Raw genomic sequence first — 18,077 nt, 5'->3', positions numbered from 1 at the left:
AACACAAAAATTTGAATTAACATTTGACTTTGGAAATAAAACTACCAAGAAGTATGTGCATAAAATGGTATTTATAATATGATTGGTTATATTAAATAACTTTTAATTGGATATTAACTGTAGCATTTGCAAGATATCATGGATGTATGAAGACCTGAATGAAAAACAAAAAATGTTAGAAGTACTCAAGTTGTCAAACAGCATCCGTGAAGAGAAAAACAGAGTTTGAGGAAAGGTCAGCTAGCTGAAACATTAATTCTGTTCCTTTCTCCACAGAAGCTTCCTGATCTACTGAGTATTTTTAGTATTTTTTAATTTAAAAATGTATGTTGCGTATTCTGTTATCTATGTAGAAATATAGCATCATGGTAGACGTAGTCCCTTGATTGTGGGCTGAGGAAATTTTTAAGGCCGAGTCTGCAAGTTTTGATAAACTGGGACTTCACATACATACTACCAGTTGGAAAAGTGACCAAGGAGTCAGTGCATGTAAGTACAGAGTTTCGTAAATTTCTCTTAACATTTAGTATGATACCATTTTGCTTTCGTGGTTGAAGTAGTTTGTTTATTTTGGATTCTGTGGTTGGAGATGACATGGAAAGTGGAGACGGTGAGAGAACCCTGCTGGCGCCAGTACTATGTGTCAACATTTGGCCTGTGGAATAACAACTGGGACAGGATAATATTGTCCACGGTTACAAGGTTCTTACTCCCTGCATAGTTGAATAAATACTAAGTATTTAGGCAATATTTATCAGGGAGGTGTTGACTATTTTGTGTAAGAAAATGAGGTGAAAGGCCAGTGTTTTCCTTGCTTTCCTGTGAATTTATTGATAGTTGCATCCTCTTTAGTTCTGTTGCTTTGTTTTTGACAATTTCCCTCCCTTTCCTGAAGTAGGTGTGTTGAGTTGTACCTGATCTCAGTCTTGGTGCACTTGATCGCCATCCAGAAGGCTAATTTATTTTGAGTTTGTATTATGAATATCAGTGACCTAGTTGACCTTAACTAATTTATTATAATAAGAACAGAAAATGCTGGGAATACTCAGCAGGTCAGGCTGCATCTGTGGGAAGTGAAACAAAACTAACATTTCAGGCTGAAGACCCTTCGTTAGAACAGTTCTGCTGAGTTTTTCCAGTATTTTCTGTTTTTATTTCAGATTTCCAGCATCTTGAAATTTTTTAATCTTCACAACCAATTTATTGTTATCTCACTGTTGGCAAGTGACTTTATAGGAAAAGATATGCCCCATGTGAGCTCCTTGACTTGGATACACTCAAGGTGCATAATTCATAATTTCATGTAATTCTGAGAGGGTTGAGAGGAATTTTGCAAGGTTATTAGCCCCTTATTAGCTCATATTTTCTCTGTGTTTGTTGACCCTTCCAGAAATTAAATGGCTGAGAAGAAACAGTGAGGAGCAAAGGGTGGAGGAGAGGGGAATATCAGCTGTGAAGGTGTAGTTTTAAAATTTCCCACTGGTCCATGAGATCAGCAGCCCCCACCCCCCGGAGACACACACACACACACACACACACACACACACACACTTGCCTTCTCTGGAATGGAGGAGGATGTATGAAGCTGGCTTGATGAGGCCATTTGTCTGGATCCTGGTAACCACCAGAAGTGAGAATCTCTGGTTGTGAGTTCCTCCACATCACACCCATCAAATTCCCTTCACTTGACCTCACCCGTAACTGAAGCTCTGTACAGTTGTGACGTCAGCTACCTTGGATATAAGATGGTTGTTAATAAATCCAGTGAGTAGTTCAGGGAAAAATCTTTACCCAGAGAGATACAAGCCTAAGAAATTCACTGCCAGAGGGAGTGTTTGAGGCAAATAGTATAGATACATTTAATGGGCAGCTATACAAACATGAGAAAGAAGTTCAAGAAACTGTTGATGGAGTTGGATTAAGAAAGGCTGGAAGCAGGAAACATGGAAAATAGACACAGCATGGACCTGTTGGACTGAATGGCTAATTTCTTTTCCGTAACTACCATGTAATACTACTACTTAACTATTGTGCCTTTTAGTCTTTTTAAGAAGAACTAATTTAATATTGACCAGGATTAAACAGGAGAACATCCTTGTTCATGCGGCCCAGTTCAAAAGAGTCATCTGGTTGATGTTTCCTCACCCAGTCCCCTTCTCTCCCCTCTCCTTGAAGCTCTTGTATGTACTGTTGCTAAATTTCCACAGAAAATGACATGAGTCTGAATTTGTCCCAGGGATGTCCTTCCCATAATCTCTGGTTGTTATGTCACATCTCAGATTATATTTTAAACTCTGTCATTTTCTAAAGGAAATGTAATTAATTTGAATTTGCCTGGATTAATACTGGCTGTTCCTATTGTCTATCTAGGGAGCCTGGTTCACAGATTGACCACTTGCTCAATTATTGTTCCCACAGATTAGTTTAGAATTCACTCCCTTTCAGGTGCAACCATGCTCCAGTAATTTGCATAAGGTATGATACCTTGTTAAACTCAGCATTATCAAGTTCCTTTAGAATCCTAAACACAGCAGTTGTATCTTTTCCTCAGCCGTTGGTTTCCCAGTGAGAACGTGCCGATTTATCTAGTGGCCATCAACCACTCACTCCTCTGAATTGTCCTGATTGCTGTCTTCAGCATCCTTTCAAGAGCTGCACTATTCTTGTATGGTAACAATGTACACTGTGCATGGTATTCAAAGTGCGGTGATACCAGTGATTTAGTGAGAGGATCACATCATTATAACTTCATGTGTTACAACAGTGACTGCACTACAAAAGTACATAATCAGCTGTGAAACACATTGGGGCATTTTGATATCACAGGAGACAACATGACAGTGTCATTTTCTTTGTTCTTTCATTCATCCACTATTTCAGCTTAAAATAGATCCTTTAGCGCATTGCAATATTTGATGCATAAACACATTTAATAAATAACCAGCAGCATAGTGCTATGCAGAGAAAAGATTTATTACCATGAAAGAAATACTGAATATGGTAGTGACTTTAATTGTGTCATATTGCAATCAGTGTGGCACAGTTATAAGTTAGGTATTTTTTTCCAAGAAAGAATAAGTCCTTGCTTATTCCACATAAAATGCATTTCCATATGTTCCCTTTATTCTATGATTAGATTACTATCTGACTATATGTGGTTGTAAATGGCTTCTAGTTAGTCATTTGAAGATGCATTCATTTGCATCTAATTATCACTTTCCCAATCTCATATTCTGTTTCTTTGTGCATTAAATGGGCAATGATCACATGGCCAGGTGTAGTACTGTCACTCTTTATTCAAATCTCAAGCAAAAAGAGCACAAGCTAATAAACTGTTAGCGTAATTTAAACCGATACAGATCATTTTTATAAATCCTTAGAAATCTGATAACTCAAACTTTGACAACCAGTCAAAGGCGATGTGAGAGGCAAGTTTCTTTATGCAAAGAGTGGGAGGTGTCTGGAATGGGTTACCAGGGTAATAGTGGAAGCAGGCAGTTTGATGGAGTTTGAGGCTTTTAGATAGACAGATGAATATGAGGGGATATAGATGATGCACAGCAGGAAGGCATTTAGTACAAATTGGCATCATGATCGGCACAACATCGTGGGCCAAATGGCCTGTCCAGTGCTGTACTGTTCAGAATCTCTTTGTTGCCAGCTCTTTCTAAATTTTTTCTCTGAACCTATTGACCATTTTCCTTTCTCATTTTTCCTCTTTGTCTATCATCATTGTGTTCTTGTCTCAATGGCATTGAAGGCAAACTTCCAGCATTCAGGAGCTTAAGCTCAATGACATATCATAAATTCATAATTTAAAACAGAAAGACCCAGTGTTTTCTGGTTGCCTCTGCCAGCACCTAGAGTTATCTAATTATTCTCACTCTGCTGCAGTTTTCCCCAAACCCTGCATGTCTTTTCTGAGATCATTTGTTTTCCTTTTGAACATTATAATTAAATCTATTTCCACCACCCTTTCAGACAGCTCCTTCTAGATCATTATAATTCACTGTTTAAAATAAATATCTCTTCTCCCCTCGTGTCCTTTTGTCAAAACACTTCTCCAAAGAAGTGAAACTTCCCCTTTCATTAAAATTCTCCACTGTTTGAATAGACTAATCTTACTACTTTCTGTTCCCGTGATCAAGTATTCTGAGAAATCACATTCGTCATAGTGCTTCATTCATTCTTCAACCAGCTTCAAATAATGACTGTAAATCAAAAGGAAATAATGGGGGCCAGTTTAAGCCAAAAGACTGCATGGAATTCCCTCTCGATCTAGTGTTTTTATACCCCTATCCAGATAATAAAACTTCAGATTTGACTGTTTTGTTTTCCTTGCGTGCTTGAGAGTTATAGTTGCCCTCAAGTGTGTCTATCCACATCTGTGGTGTTGCTGGTGAGGAGAATGGCAAGGTATAATTATTCACCTTGTCAGCTGACTGTTGTGTAACATGCTCCTATTCAAACCTTTGTCATTGGAGGCCACAAGGGAATTCCTTGGAGGCTGGTTAGACACACCATTTGCTCTGGGTCCTTCCTGGGAGGAGGAGTATGTCTGACTAGTAACCAAAGTGTTGGCTCTATTTCCTGCTGTTGCTCATCTCCAGACCCTGCAGACTGGTCTGTCAGCTCACTGTTTAAGAACCTTTAGACGGTCTATTGTTCAACAAACAAAGTCACGGTTCAGAGAAACAGAGTCAAAAGAGCAAAGTAAACAAATACAGCATCTTTTCCCAATTTTTTTTTAAAAGAAAGGGTAATTTCTCCAGAAACTGCTGTGCATGGAAAAATGCTACATAAATTTTGTGTTTGAAATCTACCTTAGCAACTTGCAGCAGTGATTGACAGGGACATTATTCAATCATTGTCACTCTGGCTGGGTAGAGCATTGTCATTAGCTGCAGGCCTAAACAAACCAAACTGACACTGCATTGTTGTCAGATTAAACTGCATTTAAATCCTATGTAGCATGAGCAGGAGAACCTACTTTTCTGTTCTAATCCCTATTTGGACTGGGAAAAGCAAATTTTGTCAGAAAATAGTCTTAAAACTAATGCTAAATTAGTATAACTAGCTCTGCTAACTTGGAATTAATACAGAAATTTAATTTTGGAAATGTGATGGTAGACAGTGATTTCCAAAGCTCCTCTTTACTGAGCTGTTGGTGCTTTTATTTTCATTTGATGTCTTCCACTGCGTCTTACGGCTTGCACTCATCCTGAAGGAAAGAAAACAAAGCATTTGGCAATGAAATACATGTTTAAGATGGTACAACTTTCATTCCATTAGAGTATACAAGTAGTCTAAAGGATAGCTTCACCCATCCTATAACACATTCTAGTTTAGTTTGAATCATGTGTTTACAGATTTTAGTTTCTTTTTTCCAGCCATGCATCTGGGAAGAGCCAGGCTACTCCAATATGAAGATTGTTGATAGAATCTCTTCTGATGTTTCTCTGATCTTTGATACTTCTAGCAAAATCCCTGCCAAATATCACTCAAACTTATGATTAGAAAAATTGAACTTTTTTTGGCAATTGAAGGTGCAGCCATGGTAGTGGAATGCTTAAGATCAGGGTGGTTCAAGAGGCCAGGATTAGAGACGGGTGCAGATATCTGAAAAAGCTGTAAGAGTAAGAGAACGAGAGGACTTGGGGGGGGAAAAAAGGAGTGTTTCAAAATGGAGATTGGGAAACAATCTAGGTCAGTGAACACGGGCAGTGCTGATGGGTAGAAAACTGCAAGTTGGGCATGGACAGTATTTTTGATGAGCTTACATTTTTGAGATTGCAGATGATGGGTGTAGGTTGGAATTATTATCTAGAGATAACAATTAAGCCTCTGCATGCAGGCTGTGAAAACTATATCCTGTGCATTTCTAGCAGGAATGAAAATAGGAAGCTAACCTTCAATTGAGGTGGGACTATGATTTTATCCTTCTTTATCCCCCACACATTTGCACATGTTCTTCAAAGATCTTCAATTCATTCTCCATTGTAATTGGATTTCGACCTGTTCACGGACAAAAATAAAATGGTTTATGTTTCCTGGTCGTGAATCTTGAGGAGGATTTTGATTTCCAGTTTGCTGAAAGTAAGTAGCCTTGGTACATCTCATCTGCGAGGTGGCACATCTGACAATAAGGCAATCGTGTTTGTGAGGGCAGAGCTGAAGGAGGACAGGGTTGGGAGGAGGAAGGGAGGATGGGAAAGGCAAAGTGGAGAAGTGCAGGGGAAAGTGGGTGAGCGGGGAGAGATGGTGCCATTGGGGAAGGGTGAAAGGGGCAAGTTGGAAGAGGAAGGGAGATGCAGGTGGAGGGAACAAGACAGCGAGGGGAAAAGCAAGAATGTAGGGATGGAGCAGAAGGTGTGGTGGGGAGGATGGGAAGGGTAAAGAGCAGATGGGCAGAAGGATGGATGTATGGAAGGATTGAAGGAGTGGGAGATGTGAGAATGAATAAGAAAGGGGGCTGGAGGAGTGGCAGGGTAGGAGATAAGATAGAACCTCTGACCCACGACATTTCACAAATAGCTTGGCTTAGAAACTGTTCTTCCTTTAGCATTTTCCTGAACAAGGCAACATGTGCTCACCGTAGAGGGAAATTGTGTGGTACGTTTTGCCTTCTCTCTTCTCCTCCATGTGGAAAAGCAAGGAAGTATGAATCTTTGTGTCGAGAATTCTGAACACCATAAATGGTTTGGCTGCAAGTAAAAGAAGAAAGAACTTATTTCACCCAGTTGACAATTTCCCAAGTAGGAAGCAATGTTCAGGAAGAAGAGTTGGATGTGGTGGCTGTTACTGAGATATGGCTGCAGGTCAGAATTAGGAATTAAATGTACCAGGTTATTGAAAAAGGATTAAAGTGGTGGCATAGCACTTAGACTCTGGGGCTACTAATCCAGATGTCTGGACTGACAATCCAGAGATATGAGTTCAAATCCCACCATGGCAGCTGTGGAATTTAAATTCAGTTAATGATCTGGAATTAAAAAAGAGTAAACTAGACTAAATAATGATGACCACAAAACTATCATTTTGGCATTCTAAAAAAAAGAACATCTGGTTCACTAATGTCCTTTAGGGGAGCATATCTGCCATACTTGCCTGTCTGGCCCTTGTATGAATCCAGCTCCACCCTATGTAGTTGGCTGAAATGCCCTGTGATAAGCCTAGCAAGCCACTTGTTGTACCGTTACTATGATGTTCAAACAGCAAAAGATTAGAACCAGCAGACTACCTGGCAGTGACCAAGGCACTTATTTCAGACACAGCAGATTCACTTCCATCCTATTCAACATTGCAAAGTCCTCCTCATGAACACCTGTGTGTCTAAATTCGGAGAGATGGTCAACCAGTAGCCTAATATAATCGACTCATGGCAGCATTCCTCACAGACCATATTCCAGACTCCTCCAATCATGAATGGTGGCAGACAATTAAACAGCTAATGAGAAGTGGAGACTCCAAGAATATCTCCATTCTCAACATGGTGGAGCCCAGCATAAGTGTTAAAGGCAGAGGCATTAGCAACCATGTTCAGCCAGAACCACTAAACAGGCGGTCCACCTTGGCTCCCTCCTGAGATCCCTAGTAGTGCAGAAGCCAGTCTTCAGGCAATTTGATTTACATGACGTGATACCAAGAAATGTCTGAGAGCACTGAAACAGCGAAGGCTACAGGAAAGACCACATCCCAGCTCTAGTACTGACAAGCTGCTTTACAGAATCGGCTGTGCCTCCAACCAAACTGTTCCAGTACAGTTACAATGCTGCCATCTACCTGACAATGTGGAGAAGTGCCCAGCGTGTTCTGTTCACCAAAGGTAGAATGAATCCAATCTAGCTAATTACTGCCCAATCATTTTCCCCCATAATCAACAAAGTATTGCAAGGTGTCATCGACAGTGCTATGAAGCAGCACTTATTTTATGATAACCTGTTCACTGATGCCCTGTTGGGTTTTGCCAGGACCACTCATCACAGCTTTGGTCCAAACATGGACCAAAGAGATGAATTCCATGGGTGGGGTGAGGATGATTGCCCTTGACCAAATGTGGCATCAAATGAGTCCTGGTAAAAGTCGATGAGCATCAAGAAGAAAACACTTCCGTGGCTGGAGTCATATGTTGCACAAAGGAAGACGGTTATTGGAGGTCAGTCAGTCATCCAAGCCCAGGATATCAAAGCAGGTGTTCCTCAGGGCAATATCCTAGGCACAACCATCTGTAGCTTCTTTAGCAATGACCTTTCTTCTATCAAGAGTTTAGAAGTAAGGTTATTGTCTGATGGTTGTGCAATGTTCAATTCCATTCACAACTGTTCAGAAAATGAAGCAGCCCATGTCTGCATACAATGAGATGTAGACAGCTTTCAGACATGGGCTTATAGGTGGCAAATAACACTAGAAACCATAGACATGCTAGACAATGACCATCTCCAATAAGAGAGGGTCTCATAACCTATCCTTGATATTCAATGGCATTATCTCATGGAATTTCCCAACATCAATATCCAAGGGTTGCCATCAACCAGGTAATCAACTGGACCGGCTACATAAATAAATATCAGAGCAGGTCAGAGGATGGGTCTCATGCATTGGGTGATTTGCCTCCTGATGTCCCAGGCCATTCCACCAAATACAAGGAACAAATCAGGAGTGTGACGGAATACTGACCACTTGGTGGATGAGTGAAGCTCCTACAATTCCAAAGGAGCTCAACACATCCAGGACAAAGCATCCCTTCCTCCACATTAAACATTCATTCCTCCACCACCAGTGTACAGAGGCTGCAGTGTGCATCATCACCAAAATGCATTCTACCACCAGGAAAGACTAGGGCAACGGGCATGGGGACACTATCATGTGCAAGATCCCCTGCAAGCCACACGTCCTAGTTTGGAAATATATCACTGGTCCTTATCATCACTGGGTCTGAATCCTTGAGCTCCCTCCCTAACTGCAGTGTGGCAGTGCCTTCACCTGAAAAACTGGGGAAATTCAAGAAGGCAGCAAATATTGGTTGGGCAATAAATGCTGGCCTTGCCAGCAACACCCAGAACAAATATATTTTTGGAAGATGTTTGAGCTGTCCAGTCGGCTATCCTGATATCAGTAATATCCCTTAACTTAGCAAGAGAAGCAACAAACTAGTACAATATGCTGCTAATTTTATCGAGCCTGTCCCATGACAGTTATTGTGTGGAGCTCTCAGTTCCAATTTGTGTTACTGTGGGCAAAGATGGGTGATATTGTGGATAATTATGTCATCCTATGTGTAGCTGATGCCAGTGAAACATCAGATACCCTAACGGGGATTGCATATGGACGTGCCTGGTCCAATTTTGAATGGTGAAATATCATTCAGAAAGGATTGCTATTGTGATCCATTCCAGGTAAAATTGAACTTTGGATTAGTTCCTAAAAAAACGCTTTGCATGCTAGCTTCTAGGCAAAAGTTAGATCAACTTGGCGTCATCACCTTGAATGGTAGAAATGAGTGGCTAATGATTTTCCCCAAGTTTGAAAACTCCTCTAAGTTTTATCAATGTGATGTATCTGCCCATCATGTCCTCATAGCTGCATCTGAGCTGCGATACACAACCTGTCATATTTTTGTTTAACTCTTAACTTTGGTACTTACCTTCAGAGGTAAAATCCACACCATCACTCGATAAATGGTAGGCCTCCATCTGAGAGATGCATTCATCTCCACTGGTGAAGTAAAAAAGGAAATTAATGTCCAAGCAAGAACTGATGGGTCCATTCTGTGTTACTGACTTATTGTTCACTGCTACTGCATTCTTTACCCTTGCCACAGTACTGCCCGGTTCCACTGTTTTCAAATACCAACGCCCACAGCCTCCCTCTCTAGGGCCATAGTTTATCTGATGGATTGATTTGTTGTTGGACTATTCCCTCCCCTGTGGATGCTCAGTTGAGTTGCTCCGATGTCTTTGTATTCAGGTGCAGACTGTAGTTCTAATAAATGGGTTGAAGCCCATCCCCATGAGCTGCCAGAACTCTTCAGGTGATGAGCATCCACCTTTCACCTCCCAGCCTCTTGCAATTTCCACCCCTCCCTCCTCGATCTGCCCATTAACTGTCCTCACCTGGATCCACCTATCACTCGCCAGCTCTATCCTTTCCCCTGACCTCTTTATACTGGCCATCTCCCCTCTACTCTTTCAGTCCAGGTGAAGGGTCTTGACCCAAAACATCGGCTGTGTATTTCCCTCCACAGATGCTGCCTGACTCGCTGAGTTCCTCCAGCAGATTTGTTTTTTTTTGCTCCAGATTCCAGCATCTGCGGTCTCTTGTGTCTCAATTTAAGAAATAGGAGGATGGATACAGTTAATGCTTTTCTATATTTTGTTCTGACAGTGAAAGAGGCCATTTGGCCCATCATGTCCATGCTAGCTCCAAACAATCCCATCAATCCCCTTTCACCAATTCTCTGTAAGCTTTTCTCATCCGCTCCTCTGGATCCTCCTACCACCCTGCAGCAGTTAATTAAGGTACCAATCCGTAGATCCAGCACGCGGAAGAAATGCACAGGTACAGGGAGGTGCGCACCCTCCACACTGGATGTCGGGTTCATACCCGGGTTGCTGGAGCTGTGAGGCAGAAACACCACCTGCTGCCCAGGCTCAAGGAACAGGCTTAAAGGGCTGAATGAGCTCAGCCAGTTACCAAATGGAAGGCATAGAGTAAAGTGGACTTACATCCGCATGTAGCCCTTCATCAACGTTTTGTTCATTGGGACGATAGGAGAGTTCAGAAAGAATGCGTTGTCCACGTGGCCAAATTCCTTTCGGTAAGGTTCATACTGTGTTGCCCAACGCAGTAAATACCACTTGCCGGAGAACTGTTGGGGGTGAAGAGTAAAAGCCATCATTGTAAAGGGGCTTTGTGCAGTGTTTCTGTTTATGGACACGTGGGATACATCACAAAGGTTCTGTGACATAATTGTCAAAAGTACAAAATGGCAATGTTCTCTGATGACAGCCAGGTTCCAGGGTCACCACCCACCACCACCTCGATGGCTGGAGAAATCAGTCCGGTTCGGCAAAGGAAGCACTAACCACGCGCACCATGATAAAACAGTTACCTGGAGCTTAACTGAGAATCGGGAAACCCCCTCCCAAGTCTGGCTGAATGTATTCCCAGAGGTTTCCTCATGTGGCATCTTGCCTCCCTCCCCACACCCATGTCATTGGTTAACTGACACGTCCATCCTTGTGTCCTGCCTCCCCAAGGCTAACTGGGGAGTGAAAAGACTTATTGTTACTCAGTTCCACGATCCTTAATTCAGCCCAATGATCCTCCCCATTGCCAGCTCCAAATTTTTTATAACTAACGAACAGAAACATTGAAGGAAAAAGAGTAAAACACACCGTTTCCATTGTCCAGATGATTTTATTGCTGGACTTGATTTCAAGATCAAACAAACCTGTTGCATCTGAAACCATATCTCTGAGGGACAAAGTGACTTCCCTATTTTGAATCAAAGTCAAGTATTCAGGTACACACTGGGCTAATTGTTCTGTGTTGGTAGAACAAGGTTCAGGTTTCAGTCAGTAAACCTGAGCTAAAGACTCTTGAGCTGTCTTTCTGTGCTGTATTAAACCATCACCCTCCAAGATGGTCACAAAAGATCCCATAGCACCATTTTAAAGAAGATTTATCATGGTGTTCTGGGTCATGTTTAGCCATTTTCACAGGTAACAGATCAGCTGGTCGTTACCACATTGTTTGTGGGAGCATGCTGTATCCAAACAGTTTGCCATGCTTCATACCGTACAACAGTTACTATGCTTCATAAACCTTCATTGCTTATGAAAATGCTTTTGAACAAAGGATTTGACAAATATTGCAAAACTGTGAGTTATTTGTTTCTTTTTTTTAGTTCTATTTGTGATTGTCTTACCGTTGTACTCTTCAGGTCAATCTTTCTCGGCTGGAGCATCTCGCAGTTTGAAGGAACAGCAGTGAATGACTGAATCAGGTTGATAGCGATGAAGACCAGCATGGTGAAGGCAGCCATTGTCCTGGTTGCTCATGGATCGCAGAGAGTGCACAGCTCTGGGGTTTTTATAGGAGCCTTGGGGTTTGTTGCAATCCGAGTACTGGCACAATGTTTACCCAGTAGCTATCCACCCACTTCTTATTTCATCACAGGATGATGTGTTTTCTTGGACTGCTGCCATAAAGTATTATTACACAAATAAGATCACTTAACAGAAACTTTCTGCATGAAGCAATAATGGAATGTTCTGTGTAGCCCTGAGCTGAACATGTTGACTGGTCTCGGCTGTTGCTCAATGGGTGACACTCTTGCCTCCAAATCAGTGGGTTCAAGGCCCATTGCCAGGAATGTGAGCACAGTAACAAGGCTGACATGATCTGGGACACTGAACCAAAGCCTGACTACCCTCTCAGTTGGATGTAGAATATCCCCATAGCCACTACTTCAAGAAGAGCAGGCAGAGTGTTGAGCAATATTTATTTTTTGACCAATACCACAAAAACATATTAATATGGACATTATTACAGTGTTGCTTGAGGAGACTTAATGTGTACAATTTGGCTGCTGTGCTTCCTATGTTACAACATTTCAGAGGTACTTAGAAGCTTGTAAGTTTCTTGGGGAACTCTGGGATCATGGAAGGTGCAAAGTAAATGCAAGTCTCCTTCTGGGTATCGATGGGGCTGGCAGCTGCTAGAGTTATTTTACATCTGTGTAAGAGGGTAGGGAGGCCTCGGTTTAACTGCAACTCCTACTGTCCAGCACTCCGTAAATTGGATTGGAGTGCAATCCTGGTCTTCTGTTCCAATCTCTAGAGACGAGGCAAGAGTTCAGAACCATGCCTGATAACTCAATCTTATTATCTCGGAACAAACAGATTTTCCAAACATCCCATCTGATATGTGATCCTTGAAATTCCTGCAATTTCCTTGTCAGTATTTATTTGAATAGAATTTTGTTTTAGCCAGTTTTTGTGAAGAATTGTGGCTAAATTGTTTTTTTTTGCCCAGAAATGTTGGGTAACAACATGTAGGTTGTTATGGGAAATGCAGAACTGAATTATCATAGGTTCCCATGTCACTACCTGCTTTGTTATATTGTGAAACAGAATTCAACAAATTTGGGCTGAGATCAGGGAAGTAACTATCCAAAACTGTTGCTTCATCATGAAGATGAAGCATGTTTACTAATGTGTTTCAGGGAAGGAATTTTGCAACTTTGCCCAAGATGTTTTAGCTCAATGTGAATTGAACTTTTCTGTCATTTGTACCTTTCCAGCCCAATCATGAACCAATGACTATAATTGTTTTTAATCTATCAGGTTGAATCATGTTTTGTTCAGGAGATTAAACAAGAAAACACCTTTTCACACAGGCACCTTGGTGAATTTTTATTCAGAGTGAAAATTAAATCAGTTTTCTGGGGCTCTGAGTGATGATGGGAGGACCATTTTTCACAGCAATGCCTGTGTGACTTAGTGTGTCACTTTCAGAAGGTGTTAAGGGACAACCCTTAAAGCAGTGAGACAGTCCATGTTAGGAGTCCTTGACTTTATCCTTTTTAATGAGGGATAGGACATTGAGGTAATGTGTTTGACATTTATATGTTGACTTCCTAAGAGTTTTGGATAAAAGTATTGCATAACAACTTACAATTTAGAAGGATGTGGCATTAAAGGAATGATGATAACTTGTGTACAAAATTGTCCAAGGATTAAGAGCTGTGACTACTGGTGATTAGAAGGAAGTATGCAGTGGGCTTACAGTTTTGGGTGCTATCTATAAATGTTCTTGACTAAGATACTCGGAGAGCAATTTCATAATTTATGAATGATGCAAAATCAAGTAGCATAGAAAATAATGAGCAGGATAGTAATGGTCTTCAGAAGGGCTGAGTGAGCCTGGTGAATGGGCAGACACATGGCAGATGAGGTTTAGTGAGTAATTGAGAAGTGATGCATTTGGGGGAAACAATATGCAGAGGTGGTGTAATCTGAATGCTACAATTTTGAGGGGTTGGTTGGGGGGGGGAGGCTGCAGGGATCGGAAAGTTGAAAGTATATGGGATACTTGGTTTTGTTAACATGAGAATGGAAAAGTAAGGAAACCGTGCTCAGGTCAGTTTACCAGGGTGATATCAGGGATGGAGGAGTTTGGCTATTGGCAGAATTTGGTGAAGTTGGCATTCTTCCCTTTTACAGCAGAGGAGATTAATGGGAGATCTTAAATCCAAAATCTCAATATTTTGATAGAGCAGGCAGTGGAAAAACCATTTCCTCTGGCAGGTAGTTCGGTAACCAGATGCAGCTTTGAGATTGACTCCTTTAGTCTCTCATCCAAATGGCCATCATTAAGTGAGCATTGCCTCGTGGTCTAAATGTGCCCTGACTTGACTTCTACACTTTAACAGCAGGAGTTGTGTGGTGATCAACATCAGGAACCTGGACAATTTTATCATCCTTCAGTGGGATGATTAAGACCATTGCAGCAGGGTTACTGTATGCAGTCTCGGGTGGCACATTGAGCCTGCCTGTGTTAGTGGCTGGGCTGTACCCTGGGGAAGTTTGCTGAGCTTCAGGGAACCTGCAATGATCCCTCCTTAATTCTGCTTTCTGGCTGAGATGGATGATGCTCTCAAGTGGTCTGCTTTTATCTGCCTGCTGACTAAACAGTCACAGCTTGGTGCCTGTTTCATTCTGGAACATTCTGCAACAGTGTTTCATTATGTATCATTGGACTGAGATCCATGGGAGATGTTTATTTCTCTGATGTTAATCCAGATTCTGTATGGTTCCATTCCTAGAAGTGTTTAATTCTGTTAAGGATTATAAATTATTTTTAAAAATGTTGTTCCTTGTAACACATTCCACAATGAAGTATATTTGTTGTGGTTCGTGGTTTTACGGATGAAGCGTGACGCCTGATTGATGTGCATCAAACTCCCTCAGAGAGATCATGTGACCAGGTAATTTGTTTTCTGAGTGGTAAGTATTGCACATTGTTCCTCTTCAAAATGCTGATGTGGGTCTTTTTTGTTGAGCATTTGCCCAGAATTGGATCCATTAGCACTGGTTTCTCATGCACAAATCACACACAAAAGCAATCTAACTCTGTTTAGACTGTGATCAATTCTAGATAAAATAGCATCCATTGGAAAATTGGAATAAACCCTTCCATGCATAATTCATCTTTGTGTGGCTGACATTTTCTTGGAGTCAGATATGTACTCAATAATATCATGTGTTACACACCACGTATTTCCTCAATTATTGACATAAATCGAAACTCGTGGTTATAACCATGACCTTTGTTGAACACTGATGCACAAAATAGGAGGATATCATGCTGAGGTCACCAATGAGATGTGAATTGAAGGGTCTCCATTTTACCATCAGTATCTTGCTCACAGCATCTGCCAGTCTATTTGGAAGCTGACACCTCGGCACTGGTTGTTCCATGCAGATTGCAGCCTTTTTAAATGATGCTACACGTCACAAGCTCTGTGCCATTGATCACCTCGAACCTTGCGGCAGCGTGGGGACACCCATGGCACAGGACTCATTCAGGGCAGGGCCACAGGGAGGTGCTCACACAATCCAAAACTCTTCAGTCCCCCCCTCCCTCCCTGCAAAATTGCCCCTCACTTCTGGCAGCTTTTTATGTAGCTGTTCAGTGGCTTCTATTAGTGAGTCCCTTTAAGGACTGATAGCCTTCACGATTTGTGGCAGGTACAAACTTTTCTTGTAGGTCCTGTTTAGTGGCTGGTTCTTGGAGCAGACCACGTCATTGAGGTTTACAACAGAAATCTGGGCAATTTCACAATTTTTTGCTACATGTTCTGTTGCAGGAAATTGCTTATATGTGAAATAAAGATATAAACTGGAGTTTTTACTGATAAAGGACATAGTATTTTCTGAATTATTTTGGTTTCTACATATTCTTCTCATTGTATATTATGGATTTTTATCTATTGCGCTGTTTAATATACCACATTGCCATCTTCCGTGATTTAAATTTCACATTGCTTTCAAACACCAAAGCTGCTCCGTAATTCCATTATGGATGCTTTTACTTAACTAAAACATGGGTTTACTCATCTGCCAGATACACAGCAGAGTTGCCATTGAATATTTTTCTGATGGAGTAAGTGAAACCCCACTTTTATTATACCTTTACTGAACATGTGTTTAATTCTATATGATTTGATTTGAAATTTGACTCTAACTCAAAAAGAACATGTAACACCCAGAAAATTATTGGACATTAAAAGTCTGTGGACAGGATAGTTCTTTTCTGTTTTGCTGTTAGATAGCTTTCCATGTTATTCTTTGTCTTCACTTCTGTGACATTGCTATACTGCAAGACAATAGGAACTCACTGTGAAAGAATTGCTCATAATTCCTCCATTATGACAATTTTTTTTCCACTTGTGGACAATTAAACACTGTAGTTCAATGCTTAACCAACTCGATTGTGGTTGTAGATGGCAGGACCAGTTAGTGCATTGAGAACACAATGTGATTTTGTGCTTTAGTGAAGTGATATTAGTTTTTTTTTAGTGAGCTGACTTCATTAAACAAATCCAGCCAGGCAATTTGTTTCTGCTGCATGGTTTTAACAGATTTTTGGCAACATTTTCTCTGGTATTGATTCTTGCTGAGTTGGTTAGTTGCAACCACCTCACATCTTTTCCCAATGCTGTCTTGTACAAGTTTAGACTGATGATGCACAATTCTGTTGCAGGGAGGTTCAGATTGACAGTCCAAATCACTTTTGAAGGTCATGCACACAAATGTGAAAGTCCTGAACTTTCTGGGGGTCCCCATTACTGTCAGTCTGACAGCACTGATGTTCGGCTTCTCTTCCAGCAGTATCATCCTGTGGTTTTCCAGCCAGTTACACCAGGAGACCCAACAAATGAACCTGCCCCAGATTGTCCAATGACTCCATCCACTTGATGGAAAGGAATGGCTCCTTCAGAGATGGGTACATTTCAGGTAATGTATGTTTTTTAAATTAATATAAATACATTTTATTATTATAAATGCATTTAATAGTTTGAAGTCTTTTCTAGTGTTTTTGCATGTTAATTAATTTTCTTTAAAGCAGTTTTTAAATTCTTTAATTTTTTTAAAAGATTTCTTTCAATGTTTGTGAATGTCAGAGATGTTTACTGACTTTGTGTTTCTGCACATCCGAACGCCCGTGGGTTTTGCTTGACTGGCTGACAAATCATTTTCTGGGGTTGGAGCTTGTCGTTTCAAAGGTGGTGGGGGAGGTGTCCAGTGCTGCACTTCACCAAATGGGACCTGGCCTTAGGGGCTAGGTTTCTCCTGCAGGTATGTGATGTATCTGAATATATAGATTGGCTATATGAGAATGTGGGGGAGTTTACAATAATGGGATTAATGTTGGATTAGCATAGATGGATAGTTGATGGCAAAGATCCAGTGGGTCAAGGGCTTGTTTTCATTCTATACCTTCCTATGACTCTAATAGAGGGGGGAGCAGTGAAAGCATGCAGCTTAATGCTCACTGAATTCTGTTGCAGGAAGTCAATGTACAGCCCAGATGTACAATGCAGCCTGTACATTGTGCACCACTAGCATAAACTGACTTCACGCATTGAAAAAAAATTACATAATCAGTTGGAAAGCTGGTTTTGCATCCTCCTGATTTAAAATCTCAATAATACTGAACAGGATTTTGAAAAACAGCATTATGTACTGTTGTGTCAGAATTATCCCAATATCAGCAATCTGTTTGACCAGGAAAAACTGTGTTTCATTTTATCCTCATTGGAGATGTGCGTACACATGTTCTGAGTGGGGAGGAAAGAAGAAAAGCAGAAAATACAACTTAGGAGATGTCGCCCTAGCTGAAGTTTGACTCCATCAGCATCAGTAACACAAATTCATTGCATTGCCATTAATGTCAGTGAACCAAAGCTTATGCAAGATTTGAACCTGCTTTAATAGCATGCCAGACTGCACTTACCTACTGAGGGCTTGAAAAGATCTCTTGAACAACAACCCTTACCCCTAGCTTAC

At 41.1% G+C, this 18,077-nt stretch overlaps 1 protein-coding gene across 1 annotated transcript; it reads right to left on the bottom strand.

The window, feature by feature from the left end:
* Nucleotides 1–3,276: 3,276 nt before the first annotated feature.
* LOC127581970 (major urinary protein 3-like) lies at nt 3,277–12,097 on the bottom strand. Its single transcript, XM_052036788.1, has 6 exons — nt 11,930–12,097; nt 10,725–10,867; nt 9,644–9,714; nt 6,594–6,704; nt 5,910–6,015; nt 3,277–5,221 (listed from the first exon to the last, which is right to left on the bottom strand). The coding sequence occupies exons 1-5, from the start codon at nt 12,044–12,046 to the stop codon at nt 5,945–5,947; spliced, it is 513 nt and encodes a 170-aa protein (XP_051892748.1). The 5' UTR covers nt 12,047–12,097; the 3' UTR covers nt 3,277–5,221; nt 5,910–5,944.
* Between the last annotated feature and the right edge of the window lie 5,980 nt (nt 12,098–18,077).

This window comes from Pristis pectinata, chromosome 23, assembly GCF_009764475.1.
Source record: "Pristis pectinata isolate sPriPec2 chromosome 23, sPriPec2.1.pri, whole genome shotgun sequence".
In the NCBI taxonomy this organism is placed as follows: Eukaryota; Metazoa; Chordata; class Chondrichthyes; order Rhinopristiformes; family Pristidae; genus Pristis; species Pristis pectinata.
This window is presented reverse-complemented; position numbering and strand designations above follow the sequence as displayed.

Coding starts and splice junctions, on each gene's coding strand:
- LOC127581970 (XM_052036788.1), bottom strand. CDS start 12,046: ATGGCTGCCTTCACCATGCTGGTCTTCATCGCTATCAACCTGATTCAG. Junction 10,868..11,929: donor TTGACCTGAAGAGTACAACG/GTAAGACAATCA, acceptor CACCCCCAACAG/TTCTCCGGCAAGTGGTATTT. Junction 6,016..6,593: donor CCACACAATTTCCCTCTACG/GTGAGCACATGT, acceptor GTCCGTGAACAG/GTCGAAATCCAATTACAATG.